Source organism: Colobus angolensis, unplaced genomic scaffold (assembly GCF_000951035.1).
Source record: "Colobus angolensis palliatus isolate OR3802 unplaced genomic scaffold, Cang.pa_1.0 Scaffold82, whole genome shotgun sequence".
NCBI classification, from domain to species: domain Eukaryota; kingdom Metazoa; phylum Chordata; class Mammalia; order Primates; family Cercopithecidae; genus Colobus; species Colobus angolensis.
In genome coordinates, this window is record NW_012122043.1 from 634,976 (window position 1) to 651,494 (window position 16,519).

The following is a 16,519-nucleotide window of genomic DNA, read 5'->3' on the forward strand; positions in this document are numbered from 1 at the left end:
CTCTATTAAAAATACAAAAAAATTAACTGGGCGTGGTGGCGGGCGCCTGTAGTCCCAGCTACTCAGGAGGCTGAGGCAGGAGAATGACGTGAACCCAGGAGGCAGAGCTTGCAGTGAGCCGAGATCGCACCACTGCACTCCAGCCTGGGCTACAGAGCGAGACTCCGTCTCAAAAAACAAAACAAAACAAAACAAAAAAACCAGCAACCCCCTCAGAACAGGGGAACAGGGTCCCCACAGAACAGGCTCCTCACAGAATCAAATCCTCCATAGAACAAGGTCCCCTTAGAACAGCATCCCCCTCAGAACAGGGTTTCTACAGAACAGGATCCCCACAAAACAGGGTCCCCTCAGAACAGCATCCCCTCACAACACCATCCCCCTCAGAACAGTATCCCCCGCAGAACAGGTCCCCATAGAACAAGGTCCTCACAGAATAAAATCCCCCACAGAACAGGGTCCCCTCACAATAGCATCCCCCTCAGAACAGTATCCCCTGCAGAACAGGGTCCCCTCAGAATGGCATCCCGCTCGGAACAGGGTCCCCTCAGAAAAGTATCCCCCTCAGAACAGGAACCCCCTCAGAACAGAGACCCCTCAGAACAGAATCCTCCTCAGAACAGGGTCTCTTCAGAACAGGGTCCTTGTCAGAGCAGAATCCCCCACAGAACAGGGTCCCCTTCAGAACAGCATCCTCCTCAGAACATGTGCCCCCATGACACTATTCCCCCCTTAGAACAAGATCCTCTCAGGGTAGTGTTCCCCTCAGAATAACATTCCCCTCACATAAGAGTCCCATCAGGGTAGTGAGCACCCAGAACAGGGTTCCCCTCTGAATAGGGTCTCCTCAAAACAAGGTCCTCTCAGAGCATCCCCTGTGAACAGCGTCTCTTCAGAACAGGGTCCCCTGAGAGCAGCATCCACCTGAGAGCAGAGTCCCCACAGAGCAGTATCCTCCTAAAAACAGGGTCCCCACAGAATAGAGTCTCCTCAGAGTATGGACCCCTCAAAGCAGGGTCCCCCTCAGTCCAAGATCCCCTCAGAGCGCATCCCCATCAGAACAGGACCCCCAGAGAGCAGTGTCTCCCTCATAACTGAGTCCCCTCAGAAAAAGGTCTCCCTCAGAACAGTGTTCCCCTCAAAAAAGGGTCCCCCTCAGAAGAAGGTTCTCTTAGAGTAGTGTTTCCCTCAAAACAGAGTCCCCCCTCAGAACACTGTCCCCTTCAAAACAGAGTCCACCTCCAACCATGGTCCCCTTAGAATAGAATCTCCTCAGAGCAGTGTCCTCCTTAGAACTGGGTCCCCTCAGAACTGGGTTCCCCTCAGTCCAAGATCCCTTCAGAACACATCCCCATCAGAACAGAACCCCCTGAGAGCCACATCCCCTTGTAACTGAGTACCTCAGAAAAGGGTCCCCCTCAGAACAGGTTCCCCCACAGCAGCAGGCAGAGCAGGTGCGTGATAGAACAAATCAACAACATACACTTAACATCCAGCACCCTTGGAAACTCTCATCAAAATGAAGGATAAATAAAATTGCAAGGCTGGCTTCTGTCAGCCCCAACAAATGTACTCCCTTTTGTCCAAGAGAGTTCTATTCAAGTTCTCAGGAAGACCAAGAGGCTGGTAACATTTGTACACCAAAGGCCATTTTTGAAGAAGGCCCTTCTTGACAAGCATTCCTGTGTCCCACATTTGGGGAGTCGGGTCATGGAGGAAAAGGAGCCTGCCATAGTGTCAGCTGAGAATGTTTCATCAACTGGACTCTCACTGCTCTCCAGAGATGGCTGAGGTCTGAAGCAAACCTAGGGAGGCTGATGGTTATCAATGTTCTGTTGAATTGACAACCTCAAAGCACTTTCACAAACACAGCTTCACAGAGGTTTTGCACCAGTCTATAAATTTTACTGATGAGGAACCTGTCATGTTGTGAGGTACAGGAATCCCTCCAAAATCCTAAGTCCCTCAGGCACATGGTAGACATGGCCAGAACCTGGGCCCCAGTCTTCTCCATGGCATGTCTTCGCTGGTCGCCCGGGGTCCAGGCCCCCCTCTGCTCCAGCACTCTGCCTACCTAACTACTGTGGTATAATGACTGACAACGAGAAACATTTTAAATATGGTGTGGTTATTTCATGCTTTCCTTAAAATGTTTGAAAGTGTTTTCTATAATTTTGTCCTTCTTCTTTTTAGCAAACATGAAACATTTTCTTTCAGAATGAAAAGAAAGAGAATCATCAATACTGTATGATCCATTCTATGTCTTGCTAATTAGAAAGCACCTTATTTATATCCATTCATGGCCATGGGAAACCAGCTAGAGGAAATGCTAAGTATTTTTTCATCTATTTTTAATGACAATGATAAAATTTACTTGTAAAAACATCCTGATGTGGTGGCTCACACCTGTAATCCCAGCACTTTCGGAGGCTGAGGCAGGCGGATTACGAGGTCAGGAGTTCAAGACCAGCCTGGCCAACATGGTGAAACCCTGTTTCTACTAAAAACATAAAAATTAGCTTGGTGTGGTGGCGGGCGCCTATAATCCTGGCTACTCGGGTGGCTGAGGCAGGAGAATCACTTGAACCTGGGAAGAGGAGATTGCAGTAAGCCAAGATTGCGCCATTGAACTCCAGCCTGGGTGATAAGAGTGAAGCTAAATCTCAAAAAAAAAAAAAAAAGTCTGTGTGTGGTGGCTCACACCTGTAATCCCAGCACTCTGGGAGGCCGAGGAGGGCAGATCATGAGGTAGGAGATCAAGACCATCCTGGCTAACACAGTGAAACCCCGTCTCTACTAAAAATGCAAAAAAATTAGCCTGGTGTGGTGGCGGGCACCTGTAGTCCCAGTTACTGGAGAGGCTGTGGCAGGAGAATGGTGTGAACCCAGGAGGCGGAGCTTGCAGTGAGCCAAGATCGCGCCACTGGGCGACAGAGGGAGACTCCATCTCAAAAAACAAAAAACAAAAAAATATAAACAAAACCAAAAAACTTCCTGATGAGCATAAAGTTCCCATCAGATCATATCCCCATCAGAATAGGTCCCCATTAGAGCAGTGTCCCCCTCATGACTGAGTCACCTCAGAAAAGGGGATTAAATTTACAATAAAATTAGAAATCATATTTTTAGATTAAAAAGATCAGAGTTTACTCTTTTGTCCCTTTAATAAACATCAAAAATTACAAAGGCTGTCTATGTTAAAAACTTCTAACAGGTCACCTTGGCCCAATCTTTTGTATGTTTTAGAGCCATGGCCTCCAGGACAGAAACATCCACAGGCAGCAGGTTGCTCTGGGTGTTGCACCCCATTCCCCAGTGTACTTGTGGGGGCTTTGCGGTCCCCAGCAGAAGCATGCCCTGTGACCCCTGCAGGGCAATCAGAGTCATTCCCTACACTGTTCAGAAGTGGAGACGGGCAGGGCCTTGCCTGCGGATGGAGGAGCAGAATAGGCAGAGACCTGGTGTAGCGTGGGACCTGCCCTCTGCCAGCAGCCAGAGGAGATGGGAGGCAAGGCCAGGGCCAGTGCTGACCACTGTGGTCCAGGCCCTAATGGGGTGGACTCCTGTGCTTCCCAGTGAAGGAAGTCTTCAGGTCTAGCAAAGCCGCCCCTGCCTCCCAGCCACTGATCTGATCCTCGAGATGCAGGGCCCCACCCACACTCACCATGGCAGTCGGCATAGTCATGGTGACCGGGAGTGTAGTGTCCACACAGGCGTCGCAGCAGCAGGCGGTAGTGCAGCAGCCGCTGGATGGGCTTCAGCAGGAACGTGTTGAGAGGCAAGTAGCAGACCTTCTGCAGCTCGAACTCCTTATACACCGCCTCCAACTTCTTAAAGCGTTTGGTAGCCTTTTCCAGTTCTGTTAGGACCTCGTCATGTCTTTGGAAGTAGCTGGTAAACTCCTGTGGAGGCGCAAGAGTGAGGCCTTTAGGTGAGGAGATGTAGGGGTCCAGGGGGAGACTGGCCTGTTTTCCTTGATGGCAGGTGCCGGCTGGAAATCCCCACCGGGCAAACTGACCGGTGGCCCAGCGTGCGCCAGTGGGGGCTTTGTAGCCTCCACGGAATGCGTCTCAACCCGTCTCAGATGCCATGTGACCTGTACCTCATTCCAACTAGAGTCACTGCTATGTGCATCACTAACTGGCCTCATATTACATGCACTGAGTGGATCAGGGCCGTCTCCTCACTGGACAGAGGAAGAACTGAGGATGGGAGGGCTGTAGCTGGCTATGTGGGACACAGTGAGGGCCCTGTCCTGGGGAGGGGAGACTCTGTCCTGAGAATGATGTTCTGAGGAAGACTCTGCTCTGTGGGGAACCCTGATCTGAGGGAGGCCCTGTTCTGAAGAGGATGCTGTTCTCGGGGGACCCATTCTGAGGTGAACACTGTTCTGGGGGAGTCCTGTCCTGATGGAAATGGGGATACTGTCCTCAAGGGAATGCTCATCAGCGGAGAAAAAGGTTCTGAAGAGAATGATGCTCTGGGGCTGGTAAGGGCCGTGATCTAAGGCAAACCATGTTTTAAGGTGGAGTCTGTTTTGGGGGTAGTTCTGATTGGAGGGAGACCATGTTCTGGGGGACCCTGTTGTGAGGGGTATGCTGCTTCCAGGGGCATTCTATTCTTGGAGAGCCCTTACTGAGGGGGATGTGGTGAGGAGGGAACTTGTTCTGAGGGAATCGGTGTCCTGATGGGGCCCTGGACATTGCCCTGAGCCAGACTCTTTTCTGAGGGAAACAAGATTCTGAGGGAGACCCCATCCAGAGCAGGACCCTGCCCTGAGTAGGATCCTGTTCTGAGGAAGACGCAGTTCTGAGGAGCCCCTGTTCGGAGGGTGATGCTGTTCTGGGGGAACCTTGTTCCAATGGGAATGATGCTCAAAGGGGACCCTGTTCTGAGGGGGCTGCTGCTCTGAGAAGGACTCTGTTTTGAGGGAATTTTACTCTGAGGGAACCCTCTTCTGAGAGCCTCAGGGGGATGCTGTTCTGAGAAGACCCTGTTCTGAGAGGGCCCTGCTCTGGGGAAACCCTGCTCTGGGGGCACCCTGCTTTGAGTACAACCCTGTTCTGAGATGGACCCTGTTCTGAGGAGATCCTTTTCTGAGGGGGCCCCTGTTTTGGGGGGTCCCCTGCTCTGAGGGGATGCTGTTCTGAGGATACCCTGCCCTGAGGGGGCCCCTGCTCTGAGGGGAACCCAGCTTTGAGGGGTCCCCTGTTTTGAGAAGACTCCACTCTGAGGGGGCCCCTGGTCTGAGGGGACCCCACTCTGTGGATCCCCTGTTCTGAGGGGACCCTGCTCTGAGGGGAATCTTGGTCTGAGGGGACCCTGTTCTGTGAAACTCCTTTTCTGAGGAGACCCTGCTCTGAGGGGGTCCCTGTTCTGAGGAGACCCTGCTCTTAGGGGGACCTTGATCTGGGGGACCCTGTTCTGAGGGGACCCTGTTTTGAGCAGACCCCACTCTGAGGGTGACCCTGCTCTAAGGAAACCTTGTTTTGAGGAGACCCTGCTCTGAGGGGGACCCTGGTCTGGGGGGATCCTGCTCTGAGGGGACCCTGTTCTGAGGAGACTGCTCTGAGGGGGACCTTGGTCTGGGGGGACCCTGCTTTGAGGGGATCCTGTTCTGAGGGGACCCTTTTCTGACAGGATGCTGTTCTGAGGGGCCTCAGCTTCGGGACGGTGGTCTTGCTCCCATTAACAGCACTCTTGTAGGCAGCAGTCACCATGCAGCCTACCTTTAACTGGAGCATGTTCCTGAGCAGGATGTCCCCGATTCGTTGATGGCCGCCTTTTGTGTGGGCTTTGGAGGGCCCTTCCCTGAGTAAAAAGAAACAAAGTCATTCTAAACATGGTGAAAGCTTGCAGAAGGCACTGTAATCTGATGCAGGGTGACAGTTGCCCTGGTTCCAGCTGCAAGAAGGTTGTGAAGCTCTGAGGTGGAAGAGGCCGCAGGGCAGGGCCTGCCCTGGATGGAAGCTACTATTATGTGTCTGGCCATTCTCTAAAATAGACGGTAACCAGGCAAAAAGGGATCTTCTATTTTTAACTTGCTCCTTGCACTCTCTTTTCTGGAAGAGGGTGAATAAAGGGTATTATTATATCTCTACCTCTCTGCAGGCTCCTAAAAATACACTCCAGTGAAAAAATGGCTCTTCTGAATTAGTTTCTGAAGCTGGGAAGCTCCTAAGAGCTGTGATGATGAGTTGGTGTGGGAGTCTCCTGTGTGGGGGTCCAAGACCTGGGGGCCGAAGGTGTGTTACCAGAGTGCCAGCCTCTGCTCCACCTCGCGCAGGAAGCCTCTGTGGAACTCATAGATGGGATCGATGTTGGAGAAGAGCAGTGTCATCAGAGTCGCAGGCATGGCGTCCTCCTTCACCACCGCGCTGCGGAACCACTGTGGGAAGAGTGCAGTGTGATGGGAGGCATGGTTCTTGTTGGGGACTGAGAGACTGTGCCCCTGAGGGCCTGTAGCCACGGGACACCCAGCAATGACCCTCCAGTCACTGGCTACAAAGAGGGTTCAGATCAGCCCTACAGCTATCCTCTTTGTTGATCAAATATAATGAAACTATCCTACATCAAAAGTTTCAAGTGGACACTTTGCAGCTTTATAGCTTCACAAAAACTTGGATCCAGGCCGGGCGCGGTGGCTCAAACCTGTAATCCCAGCACTTTGGGAGGCCAAGACGGGCGGATCACGAGGTCAGGAGATCGAGACCACCCTGGCTAACACGGTGAAACCCCGTCTCTACTAAAAAATACAAAAAACTAGCCGGGCGAGGTGGCGGGCGCCTGTGGTCCCAGCTGCTCGGGAGGCTGAGGCAGGAGAATGGTGTGAACCCGGGAGGCGGAGCTTGCAGTGAGCTGAGATCTGGCCACTGCACTCCAGCCTGGGCGACAGAGCAGGACACTGTCTCAAAAAAAAAAAAGAAAACAAAAACAAAAGCTTGGATCTAATGTTCTGACTGGACTTAGAATAAATGTTTTAAGGCAGATATATTTAACAAAAACATATACATACCAAGTCTCATGATTATCAAGAGATATTTCTTGGCTGGGCGCAGTGGCTCACGCCTGTAATCCCAGCACTTTGGGCAGATCACTTGAGGTCAGGAGTTTGGGACCAGCCTGGCCAACATGGTGAAACCCCACTTCTACTAAATAAACAAAATTAGCTGGGTGTGGTGGTGGGCACCTATAATCCCAGCTACTAGGGAGGCTGAGGCAGAAGAATCGCTTGAATCCAAGAGGCGGAGGTTGCAGTGAGCTGAGATCACACCACTGCACTCCAGCCTGGGTGACAGAGTGAGGCTCCATCTCAAAAAAAAAACAAACAAAAAAAAGATTTCTCTGTGTTCAGATGAGAGATTTATTTTAAAAAAAAGTAATCAAGGACTTTCGTACCACGGTAATAACTTCTAAATCCTTCAGATATGTTCGTTCTGTAGCGAGAATCTCCTTGACTATGAAGTAGGCCTCGTCTGCAGGCACGCGCTGAAAGAAGCAGAGAGCTGTAAGTGTGCATCCATGGGACACGGGACCCTCCCATGTTCAGGCAGCTTGAAGTTTGTAATGTTTGCTTTCTTCTGCTCAAGTTAATATTGTCATAGGGTTTTCATCTTCAACTTCTGAAGGGATTTATCCCTGAGTAAAAACATAATCCTGTTATTCTTTTGGAGAAAAGAGTTGCTGTTCAAATATCACCATACGTAAACAGGGCTGAAATTTATTATTGGTTTTGTGATAAAATCATTTTTTATATATCACTGCCAGTGGCACAGCTGGTCAGCAGACACAGGTCCATGAGTGTGTGTGTGCTTATAAATTATTAAACCTAACCCATACAAAAGTCATTAAAAAGAGCAAACAGTGTGCATTCTAAGTGTGCCTGCGTCAGAGCGCCAGGCTTGCCGGTGCACTTCCTGATGCAGATGTGGACCATACTCCAGGCCGTTTTCTGTGCCCTGCTGGAGATAGCCCAGCCCTGAGCACTCCTATAGCCGGCAGGGCTATCTTTGCCCAAGGTGCTGGTGCCGAGCAGGCAAGCTGGCTGTGGGGGACCCTCTACACCTCGCCCAACACAGTGTTCCTGGCAAAGCACATGCCTCATGATGGCCTCGGCAGGCACTGGGTCCTGTCCCTGAAGGGCCTCCCCCCACCCTGAACCCTCCAAGAGCCACCCTCTGTTGAGGTGCAACTTAACAGCCTCTTCCCCGTCCTTTCCCACTGCCCAGAAACCATGATCCTGCTCTACCCTGGCAGCTTGCCTGCCCCACCACCAGACTGTGGCCAGCTTCAGGGCAGGTGGGCCGTGCAAATATCCATGGAGCAGGTGTCGGCTCCGAACAGGGGCCTGGACACTGCCCCCTGCCCCTGTGAGGGTGTCCTACCAGGAGAAGACAGGCAAGAAGCAACACACACAGTCACACATCGCAGCACAGAGGGCTGTACAAGACACAACGCAGAGCAGAGGAGGGGCTGGAGGCTGGGAGATGCGGCAGGCCGCAGCCTCACTGAGAGCGGGCAGGTCAGCCCGTGGGGCAGGTCAGAGGTCAAGCGGCTGGAGCAAGGTGGGGAGGTAAGAGGGAATAGACAGGCTACTGGTGGGGAAGGCAGGCCATGTGGGCCTTCTGGACCCTTTGGGGTCTACCTGAATGTGCTGTGATGCACTTGGCCCCAGGATGAGAGCAGACCAGGAGGGCAGAGAGGCTCCCAGTGCACCTCGGCACCAGCTGGTGAGACAGCCCTGGCTGGGGGGCTCAGAGGGGTGAGGGGTGAGATCCTGGACACATTCTGAAGGTTGAGCCAACCTGATTCCAGTGTGGAGTTAAGGTGTGAGGGTTGGAGGCAGGAGGGGTAACAGCCGCAGTTTTTGGCCTAAGCCAAGGGAAAGACCAGCTGCCATGACTGGAGGTTTGGGAGGAATATCAGGAGCTGGGTTTGCAAGTGAGCAAGCAGCTGAGGTGGCAGGTGGGGTCATGTCTTCTTCCCTGTGCTGCTGTGAAGTTCAGCACAGCCTGCAGGCTTGTCCACCCCTCGTGGATGAGAGAACAGAGGCAAATTTATCCTGTGAGTCCTGAGCCCATGGATATAGCCAGCTGTGAAAGGACAGCCCGCCAAGATGCTGCTGCCTGGAGCCCTCCAGTGCCCAGGTGCTGTGCCTCCCCTGCCAGAGTCCTGCACACGTCCACTGCTGTTCTCTCAGCTCTTCCCCATGGCTGGCAGCCTGCCTGGCTTCCACAGCCCTGCCACTGTCTACCAGCTCAGTCCCCACCTCTTGGTGCAATGGTCTCCTCAGAAGCTGAACCACCTTTCCAGCCTTTAGGCTTTTTCAATTTTTTCTTTTTGAGCTTCATGATATTAAAAATGACTTTTTTGGCTGGGCGCAGTGGCTCATGCCTGTAATCCCAGCACTTTGGGAGGCCGAGGCGGGCGGATCACGAGGTCAGGAGATTGAGACCATCCTGGCTAACACGGTGAAACCCCATCTCTACGAAAAATACAAAAAATTAGCTGGGTGTGGTGGCGGGCGCCTGTAGTCCCAGCTACTCAGGAGGCTGAGGCAGGAGAATGGCGTGAACCTGGGAGGCAGAGCTTGCAATGAGCCAAGATTGCGTCACTGCACTCCAGCCTGGGCGACAGAGCGAGACTCCGTCTCAAAAAAAAAAAAAAGAGAGAAAGAAGTCCTTTCTCCACCTGAGCTTGACATGCCCAGTGAATTCTCTGGGGTCAGAGCTGGTCCCGCCCCCAGAGGCCCATGTTTATGGTCTGCGAGGCCCTAGCCTTCCCCACACAGCTGAGGGACAGGGGTGTTGCATGTTAATGCCCCACAAACTGTTGGCCTTGGGCTCTGGGGGAGAGTCTGGTATAGGGAGGACGACTTCCTAGCCACAGTCACCGTGGCATGGAGTCCAAAAGCAATGTCCTAACTCTGAATGTTGCTCTGTAGGAACAGGATGCTCAAGTCCCGGAGCAGCTCCACTGCCCAGGGGCGAGGCTCTCAGAGACACAGACACCATCAGAGAGCCACAGCAGTCGCTGATGAGACTGCTCATCACAGGTGCTACCAGTGGGTCACAGGGCAGGGGAGTCAGGGGAGCAGAGTGGCCAGGAGAAGGGCTGTCCATCCCACCCCTGCCCCCGCCTCATCAGCCCAAGGAATACCGTAAGGAGACTCTCAGGGACAGAAAATACAGCAGCTGCCACTCTGCCCCCACCTCCAGATCAATGTCCAACTGAGGCCCCAGTAAGCTGGGCTACAGGCCAGAGATGTGAGGGCGGCCAGGGACAGTCCCAGAGGAGCGTGCAATTCCTGTGAACTTCGCCACCTGTCCCCACAGGAAGGGTCTGTGTGCCCATGCAGAGCATGGAAGAGGCTTCTGCCACCTTTGGCTTTCCTACCTTTCAACTATTGCTGATCCTCACAAATCTCTATCAAAAAGGCAACAAATGGTGCAACAAGTGGGAGACACTGGGGAGGAGGGCACAAGCTGGCGTGGGTGGGCTGGAGGGTGGGAAGTTCTTTGCCCCTCCCGGCACAACCAAGCAACTGGGTGCAAGTGCAAAAGCTTGACAGGCGGCCTCAATGGCAGCACGTGGTTCTCAGACCCCTGTGTCACCCTGGTTCCCCCAGGAGAGTGGTCTGCCAGGCTCTGCCAGCAGAGCCGTCAGTGAATCTGGGGCTGGGGTCTCCCCAGAACCTGTTGCAGCCCAGCTGGAGACACTGGTTCATGAGGTCAGCACAGAGGGGTCCTCTGGTGGAAACCTACCTCCTGGTCAAACCAGCAGCCCCTGCATGGTGATGAAGGGGCCATCCTTGCCATCTCAGAGCCCACCTGTGCTGGGCACTAGCCTTGCTATGTCAGCTCACACACACAGAATTGAAGCAGAGCCCAGAGCCCTCCCTCCAGAGCCCAGGTGTTGAGGAGAGGTAGCAGGAGACACCACGACAGGGCTGAAGGTGCCCACACGCAGGGGCTGGGCCCAAGGACTGCTGAATCTTTCTCTGCAGTGACCCAGCCACCAACTCCTCAAGGGCATGGCTCTGTGAGGATCCTGAGATGCCCCCATCCCAAAGGGCCTTGTCATTCTGCTGGCCCCATGCCACGTCGTGACTAACAGGCTTCTTCCAGGGCCACTTGCCACCAGTCCAATTATCCTCAGATGTGACAAGCTGTCACCCTATAGAACCATCTAAAGAATCAATTGATTTTCATAATATAAAAAGTTACAAGTTAAAATTTAGTCTTAATAACAGACTGCCTGGTAGCCATTTTTGGTTTTTGTACCGAAGAAACAGTGAACTAAAGAGATTGTCATTAGGTTTCCAAAATAAAATAAAAAGACATCTCTTTTGGAAACAGTCTTGCTGCCAGGACCCAGAACCAGCCTTCACCTTCAGGCCTCATGCAGCAGCATGTTTAATATCCTTTGTTGCCTCCAGACCAGGGGGCTCCTTCCATTCCAGTGGGATCCAGGGGGACCCCCAGGGCACAGGGAAGGAAGAGTCTGCCCTGCCTGTGCCATCCCCCCTGCTGAGAGCCCCAGCATCCCACGGGTAGCCCTGCCATCTGGAAGGCAGGCCTTGGACAGAATATCCTCTGGCCAATTCAGGCCAAAGCAGGAATGCTGAGGTGTCACAATGACACGCCTCCCCCTGTACCAGCACTGACTCCCTCCCTCCTAGAGGCCCCATGGCCGCTTCCCATCCAGCTGCCACTCAGGGACCCTGTGTCTCCCTTCTCTGTGGACTCCAGGCCCAATATACTCCGCAAACTCCCCGGATCCTGAGTCTTTTCTTTTAGGGCCCATCTGCAAAACCGTAGCTGTAGGCAGACTCCACTGGGCTGGGAGAGTGGAGGCCACCTGAGGCCACAGCCTCCCTGCCCTGGCTGCCCTGTGTCTGCCAGCAGCGAGCTTCTCTGCTGGGTCACTTTCTCCTTGCAGACTCTCAGTTTGTGCCCTTATTCCTATCATCTTCGATAAAAGGAGACCCACAGGGGACACTGCCTCAACTTTGTCATAAACCCTCAGTCCTGCCTGTGGCCCATGTACCCCTCCCCTTGCCACAACAGCAGAGGACTGTCCCCTCCCCACAGGTGGCTCCTCCACTGTCTCCAACGCCTGGCCCAGGACACCTCCTTGTCCACGGGGTCTCCCACCCAAGAGCCTCTCCGGAACCCAAAGGGGTCCCTGGTGGACCCTCCCTTAGCACCCAGATCTTTCCTCCCAGTTACTCAATTGTTAAAGTAGAAGCTTGACCAAGCAAGCAGGGAAGAAAGGAGTAAAGGAGGGAGGAAGGGAGGGAGAAATGAGGAAGGTAGGGAGGGAGAAATGAGGAAGGTAGGAAGGAAGGAAGAGTAGGGGAGGCTAGAAGTGCCTACTCAGTCCCAGGATCCAGCCTGACACATGGAGCCTGTGGGTGCCAGGAAACTGTTTGCTAAATGAACAAGGAAACTTGTTTTTGTATGAAGGAACCTGGAGTCCCAGAGATAAGAGGAAAGTCTCAGGAAGGTTTTGCTAGGGAAGGCGGCCCAGCACCTCCTCTCTGCTCAGCAGGCTGGTAGGGCGGCTCTGAGTGCAGGGCCCTTCCCTGCCCCACCCTGGGGTCCCCACCAGCACCACCCCAAGGAACAGTGAGCACAGGTCCACCCACCCTGCAACCCTCTGCTAGCTTCTCAGCCTCGAGGGGCCCACCTTGTGTCTTGGCTCCTCGTAGTCCATCCCAGCTCTGCCAGCATCACTGAGGACAGGGCTCAGGAGTGGGGATGAGCCCTGTTCAGCTGGGCCCAAAGGCACCTGAAATGCAGGGCTCAGACTCAGGGGGCTCTTCCGGCTGGAGGGAGAAGGCTGAGGACTCTTCGTGGAAAGGCCTGGAAATGAATGGGGCGGGGGATGGAGCGAGAAATGAGAAAGGGCTGTGAGGCTGGCTTAGAGCCACTACTACACTCCTGACCATGCAGCCGCCAGACTCACACAGTGCCAGGCACTTCCTGGAAAATGTGTTTAGGTAAAGCCTCTACTACACACGATACTAAACATGACATAAAATGAAAATGAGGGTTGATGGTTCATCTACCCAATTTCAGAAAGCAATCCACAGACAGTGTGGATCCCCCAGGAATCTAGGGGGGCCTGGATACCATCCTTGTGTTTCTAGGGGGCTTCTTTTTGCTCTGTAGAATATGTAACTATGATAAAATCAAGCACCACAAAGTGTGTAAAGCAAAAGGCACCACCAGGAAGGGGGAACACTTTCTATGTGCATTGCTAGAGGTTAGAGACTTAAGATGTCAAACCAGTGCTAACATCTGAAAAAGCAATGTCTATTTTAAGGCCGAACTTATTATTCATTAAAAATTGGATCATATAAAACTGCTCAATTCATGACACTGTTTTCCAGTTCCGTTTTTCATTAATGGGGATTTTATTTTGGTTTTCTAAAATACAGTAATAATTTTCTCCTTAAAACAATGCTTGTTTTTGAATAAATAGGTGCCAAATTTGCAGCCCAATTCTAAAGAGGATGATGAAGTATATTTCATTGTGATTTTTTTTTTTTTTTTTTTTTTGAGACAGAGTCTCGCTCTGTCACTCAGGCTGGAGTGCAGTGACGCGATCTCAGCTCACTGCAAGCTCCACCTCCTGGGTTCACGCCATTCTTCTGCCTCAGCCTCCCGAGTAGCTGGGACTACAGGCGCCTGCCACTTTGCCCGGCTAGTTTTTTGTATTTTTTAGTAGAGACGGGGTTTCACCGTGTTAGCCAGGATGGTCTTGATCTCCTGACCTCGTGATCCGCCCCTCTCGGCCTCCCAAAGTGCTGGGATTACAGGCTTGAGCCACTGCGCCTGGCCATTGTGAATTTTATAATAAAAAAATCCTTTTCCATTTTAAAAAAACTCACAACAGTTAATTCCTAATGTTTTTCTATGGGAAACCAGTAACTATTAAGTGCCAAATTTTAAAGATAACTTTACCTGGCTAACACGGTGAAACCCTGTCTCTACTAAAAATACAAAAAATTAGCTGGGTGTGATGGTGGGTGCCTACAATCCCAGCTACTCAGGAGGCTGAGGCAGGAGAATGGCGTGAACCCAAAACCACCAAAGGCCGGGCGCAGTGGCTCATGCCTGTAATCCCAGCACTTTGGGAGGCCGAGGTGGGCGGATCACCTGAGGTCAGGAGTTAGAGACCAGCCTGGCCAGCATGGTGAAACCCCATCTCTACTAAAAATATAAAACATTTGCCGGATGTGGTGGCGGGTGCCTGTAGTCCCAGATACTTGGGAGGCTGAGGCAGGAGAATTGCTTGAACGGCGGAGGTTGCAGTGAGCTGAGGTGGTACCACTGTGCTCCAGTCTGGGCAAAAAGAGCGAGACTCCGTCTCAAAACAAACAAACAAACAAACAAACAAACAATCAAAGATAGACATTTATGTTTCCAAGTGTATAGTGTTTGAACACTGAAACCATCATGATTTCTAACGATGATTACTGAATCGGCTTACCAAATGTTGCAACAGAAGTAACTCGATTTGAACCTCTGATTGCATAAATGCCACACCATGGTGCCTCCTTACTCCACCCACAACTGGTTTCAAAGCAAGATTCTCTTACACTTGCCTGTAGTGACCAGTTTATAAAACCCAAATTTGGTTCCCTTAACCTAAAACATGTAAGTGTATAGGCAGATTAGTATAGAGCAGCTTCTTGAGAGCAGCCGACATCATGATTCCGTTTGCTGGGCTGGCATAAGCAACTCAACAGGTTAACCCTCCAGTGGGACATGGGAGACGGAGGGGAAGAAGTCCTTATTTTCACATTGACAAATCAGGAGCCCTGGAAAGATCTTGTCTGCTGCTAGGAATTCTACTTATTAGGATTCTTAAGATGAAATATCAGTGCTCATGATAGCAGAGCTTTCCTCTGGAATTTTTCACAAGATACATTTAAAACACGATGAAACATTCATTGCTACAGAAAACCTAGGTAACATCACTATAGGAAATTATTAACCAATTTATTAGAATTTGCCTTTATTACACATTCAGTTAAAGAACACTAAGCAATCTGAAAATAGCATGAAATTCCCACTTCCTCCTTGCCTCACATGCTGGGCCACACTTGGTCTTCGTCACTTCTGAAGGGCTCAAAGTGGAACTGTGGCTCTGTGCTAGTCCCTGAAGTGTGGATTACTTCTTATGTTGAAAAGAGGCATGTTTCCAAAGATGCGCTGTTTGGGGTTTGTGTTCCAGAATCTTCTTTGTCCTCAATAAGCCAGAATTTCACAAGGAGATATTTTATGTGATGAAAATTCAGAGAAAAGTCTAGAAGCTGCTAATATCTATTTATTCTTCATAACTGTGTTGTTCAGCCTGTAGCAGGAAGATGTTTTCCCACTCATTGCTTCTGAAGTTAAAGTCGGCCTTCACTATTCTGCCCTTGTGTCCTTCCAGGGGTCTTCACAGCACCTCACTTGGAGTACAGTCCAACAACAAGTTACTAGTTGACGGTTTACCAAAAAGTTGCTGCAAAACCTGCCTTTAAGTTGCAGGAGGTAAAACTTGAGGAAATGGCATAATCACGAGATACATCATAACGTGTGCTGCTATGACGCTGTTGGGGTTGCAAACAGGCCATGGCCAGTGTGGGAACAGGGCTGTAAATTAGAAAGGGCTACTCCCGGCCGGGCGCGGTGGCTGATGGCTGTAATTTCAGCACTTTGGGAGGCTGAGGTGGGTGGATCACAAGGTCAGGAGTTTGAGACCAGCCTGGCCAAGATGGTGAAACCCTGTCTCTACTGAAAACACAAAAATTAGCCAGATGTGGTGGCACGTGCCTGTAATACCAGCTACTCGGGAGGTTGAGGCAGGAGAATCGCTTGAACCTGGGAGGTGGAGGTTGCAGTGAGCCGAGATCGCGCCACTGCATTCCAGCCTGGGCAACAGAGGAAGACTCCGTCTCAAAAAAAAAAAAAAAAGGAAAATGCCACTCCCAGTAAACAACCCCTCAATAAATACCTCATAAAGGAAGGACACTCCCCTTTAGGACAGACTGCTCATTTGGAATAAACTATTTTTGGTTCTATGGAGGTTAAAAGTCATCATTTGATAATACTATGAATACTTTTTTTGAGACAGAGTCTTGCTCTGTTGCCCAGGCTGGAGTGCACTGGCATGATCTCTGCTCACTGCAAGCTCCACCTCCTGGGTTCACGCCATTCTCTTGCCTCAGCCTCCCAAGTAGGTGGGAGTACGGGCGCCCGCCACCACACCCGGCTAATTTTTTGTATTTTTCGTAGAGACGGGGTTTCAGCGTGTTAGCCAGGATGGTCTCGATCTCCTGACCTCGTGATTCGCCCATCTCGGCCTCCCAAAGTGCTGGGATTCCAGGCATGAGCCACCACGCCCAGCCATAAATACATTTTTTTGAGACAAAGTCTCTGTTGCCCAGGTTGGAGTGTAGTGGCACAATCTCAGCTCACTGCAACCTCTGCCTCCTGGGTTCAAGTCATTCTTGTGCCTCAGC

At 51.5% G+C, this 16,519-nt stretch overlaps 1 protein-coding gene across 2 annotated transcripts in view; it reads right to left on the reverse strand.

The window, feature by feature from the left end:
- The window catches only part of FARP2 (FERM, RhoGEF and pleckstrin domain protein 2), a 156,500-nt gene that overhangs the window by 35,657 nt on the left and 104,324 nt on the right, over positions 1-16,519 (reverse strand). For both annotated transcript variants that reach the window (XM_011929543.1, XM_011929542.1), the window contains exons 14-18: positions 12,691-12,866; positions 7,399-7,488; positions 6,255-6,388; positions 5,730-5,811; positions 3,665-3,902 (exon numbers count right to left, since the gene is read on the reverse strand). In XM_011929543.1, coding sequence (XP_011784933.1) covers positions 3,665-3,902; positions 5,730-5,811; positions 6,255-6,388; positions 7,399-7,488; positions 12,691-12,866 — 720 coding nt within the window. The remainder of the gene's footprint in view (positions 1-3,664; positions 3,903-5,729; positions 5,812-6,254; positions 6,389-7,398; positions 7,489-12,690; positions 12,867-16,519) is intronic.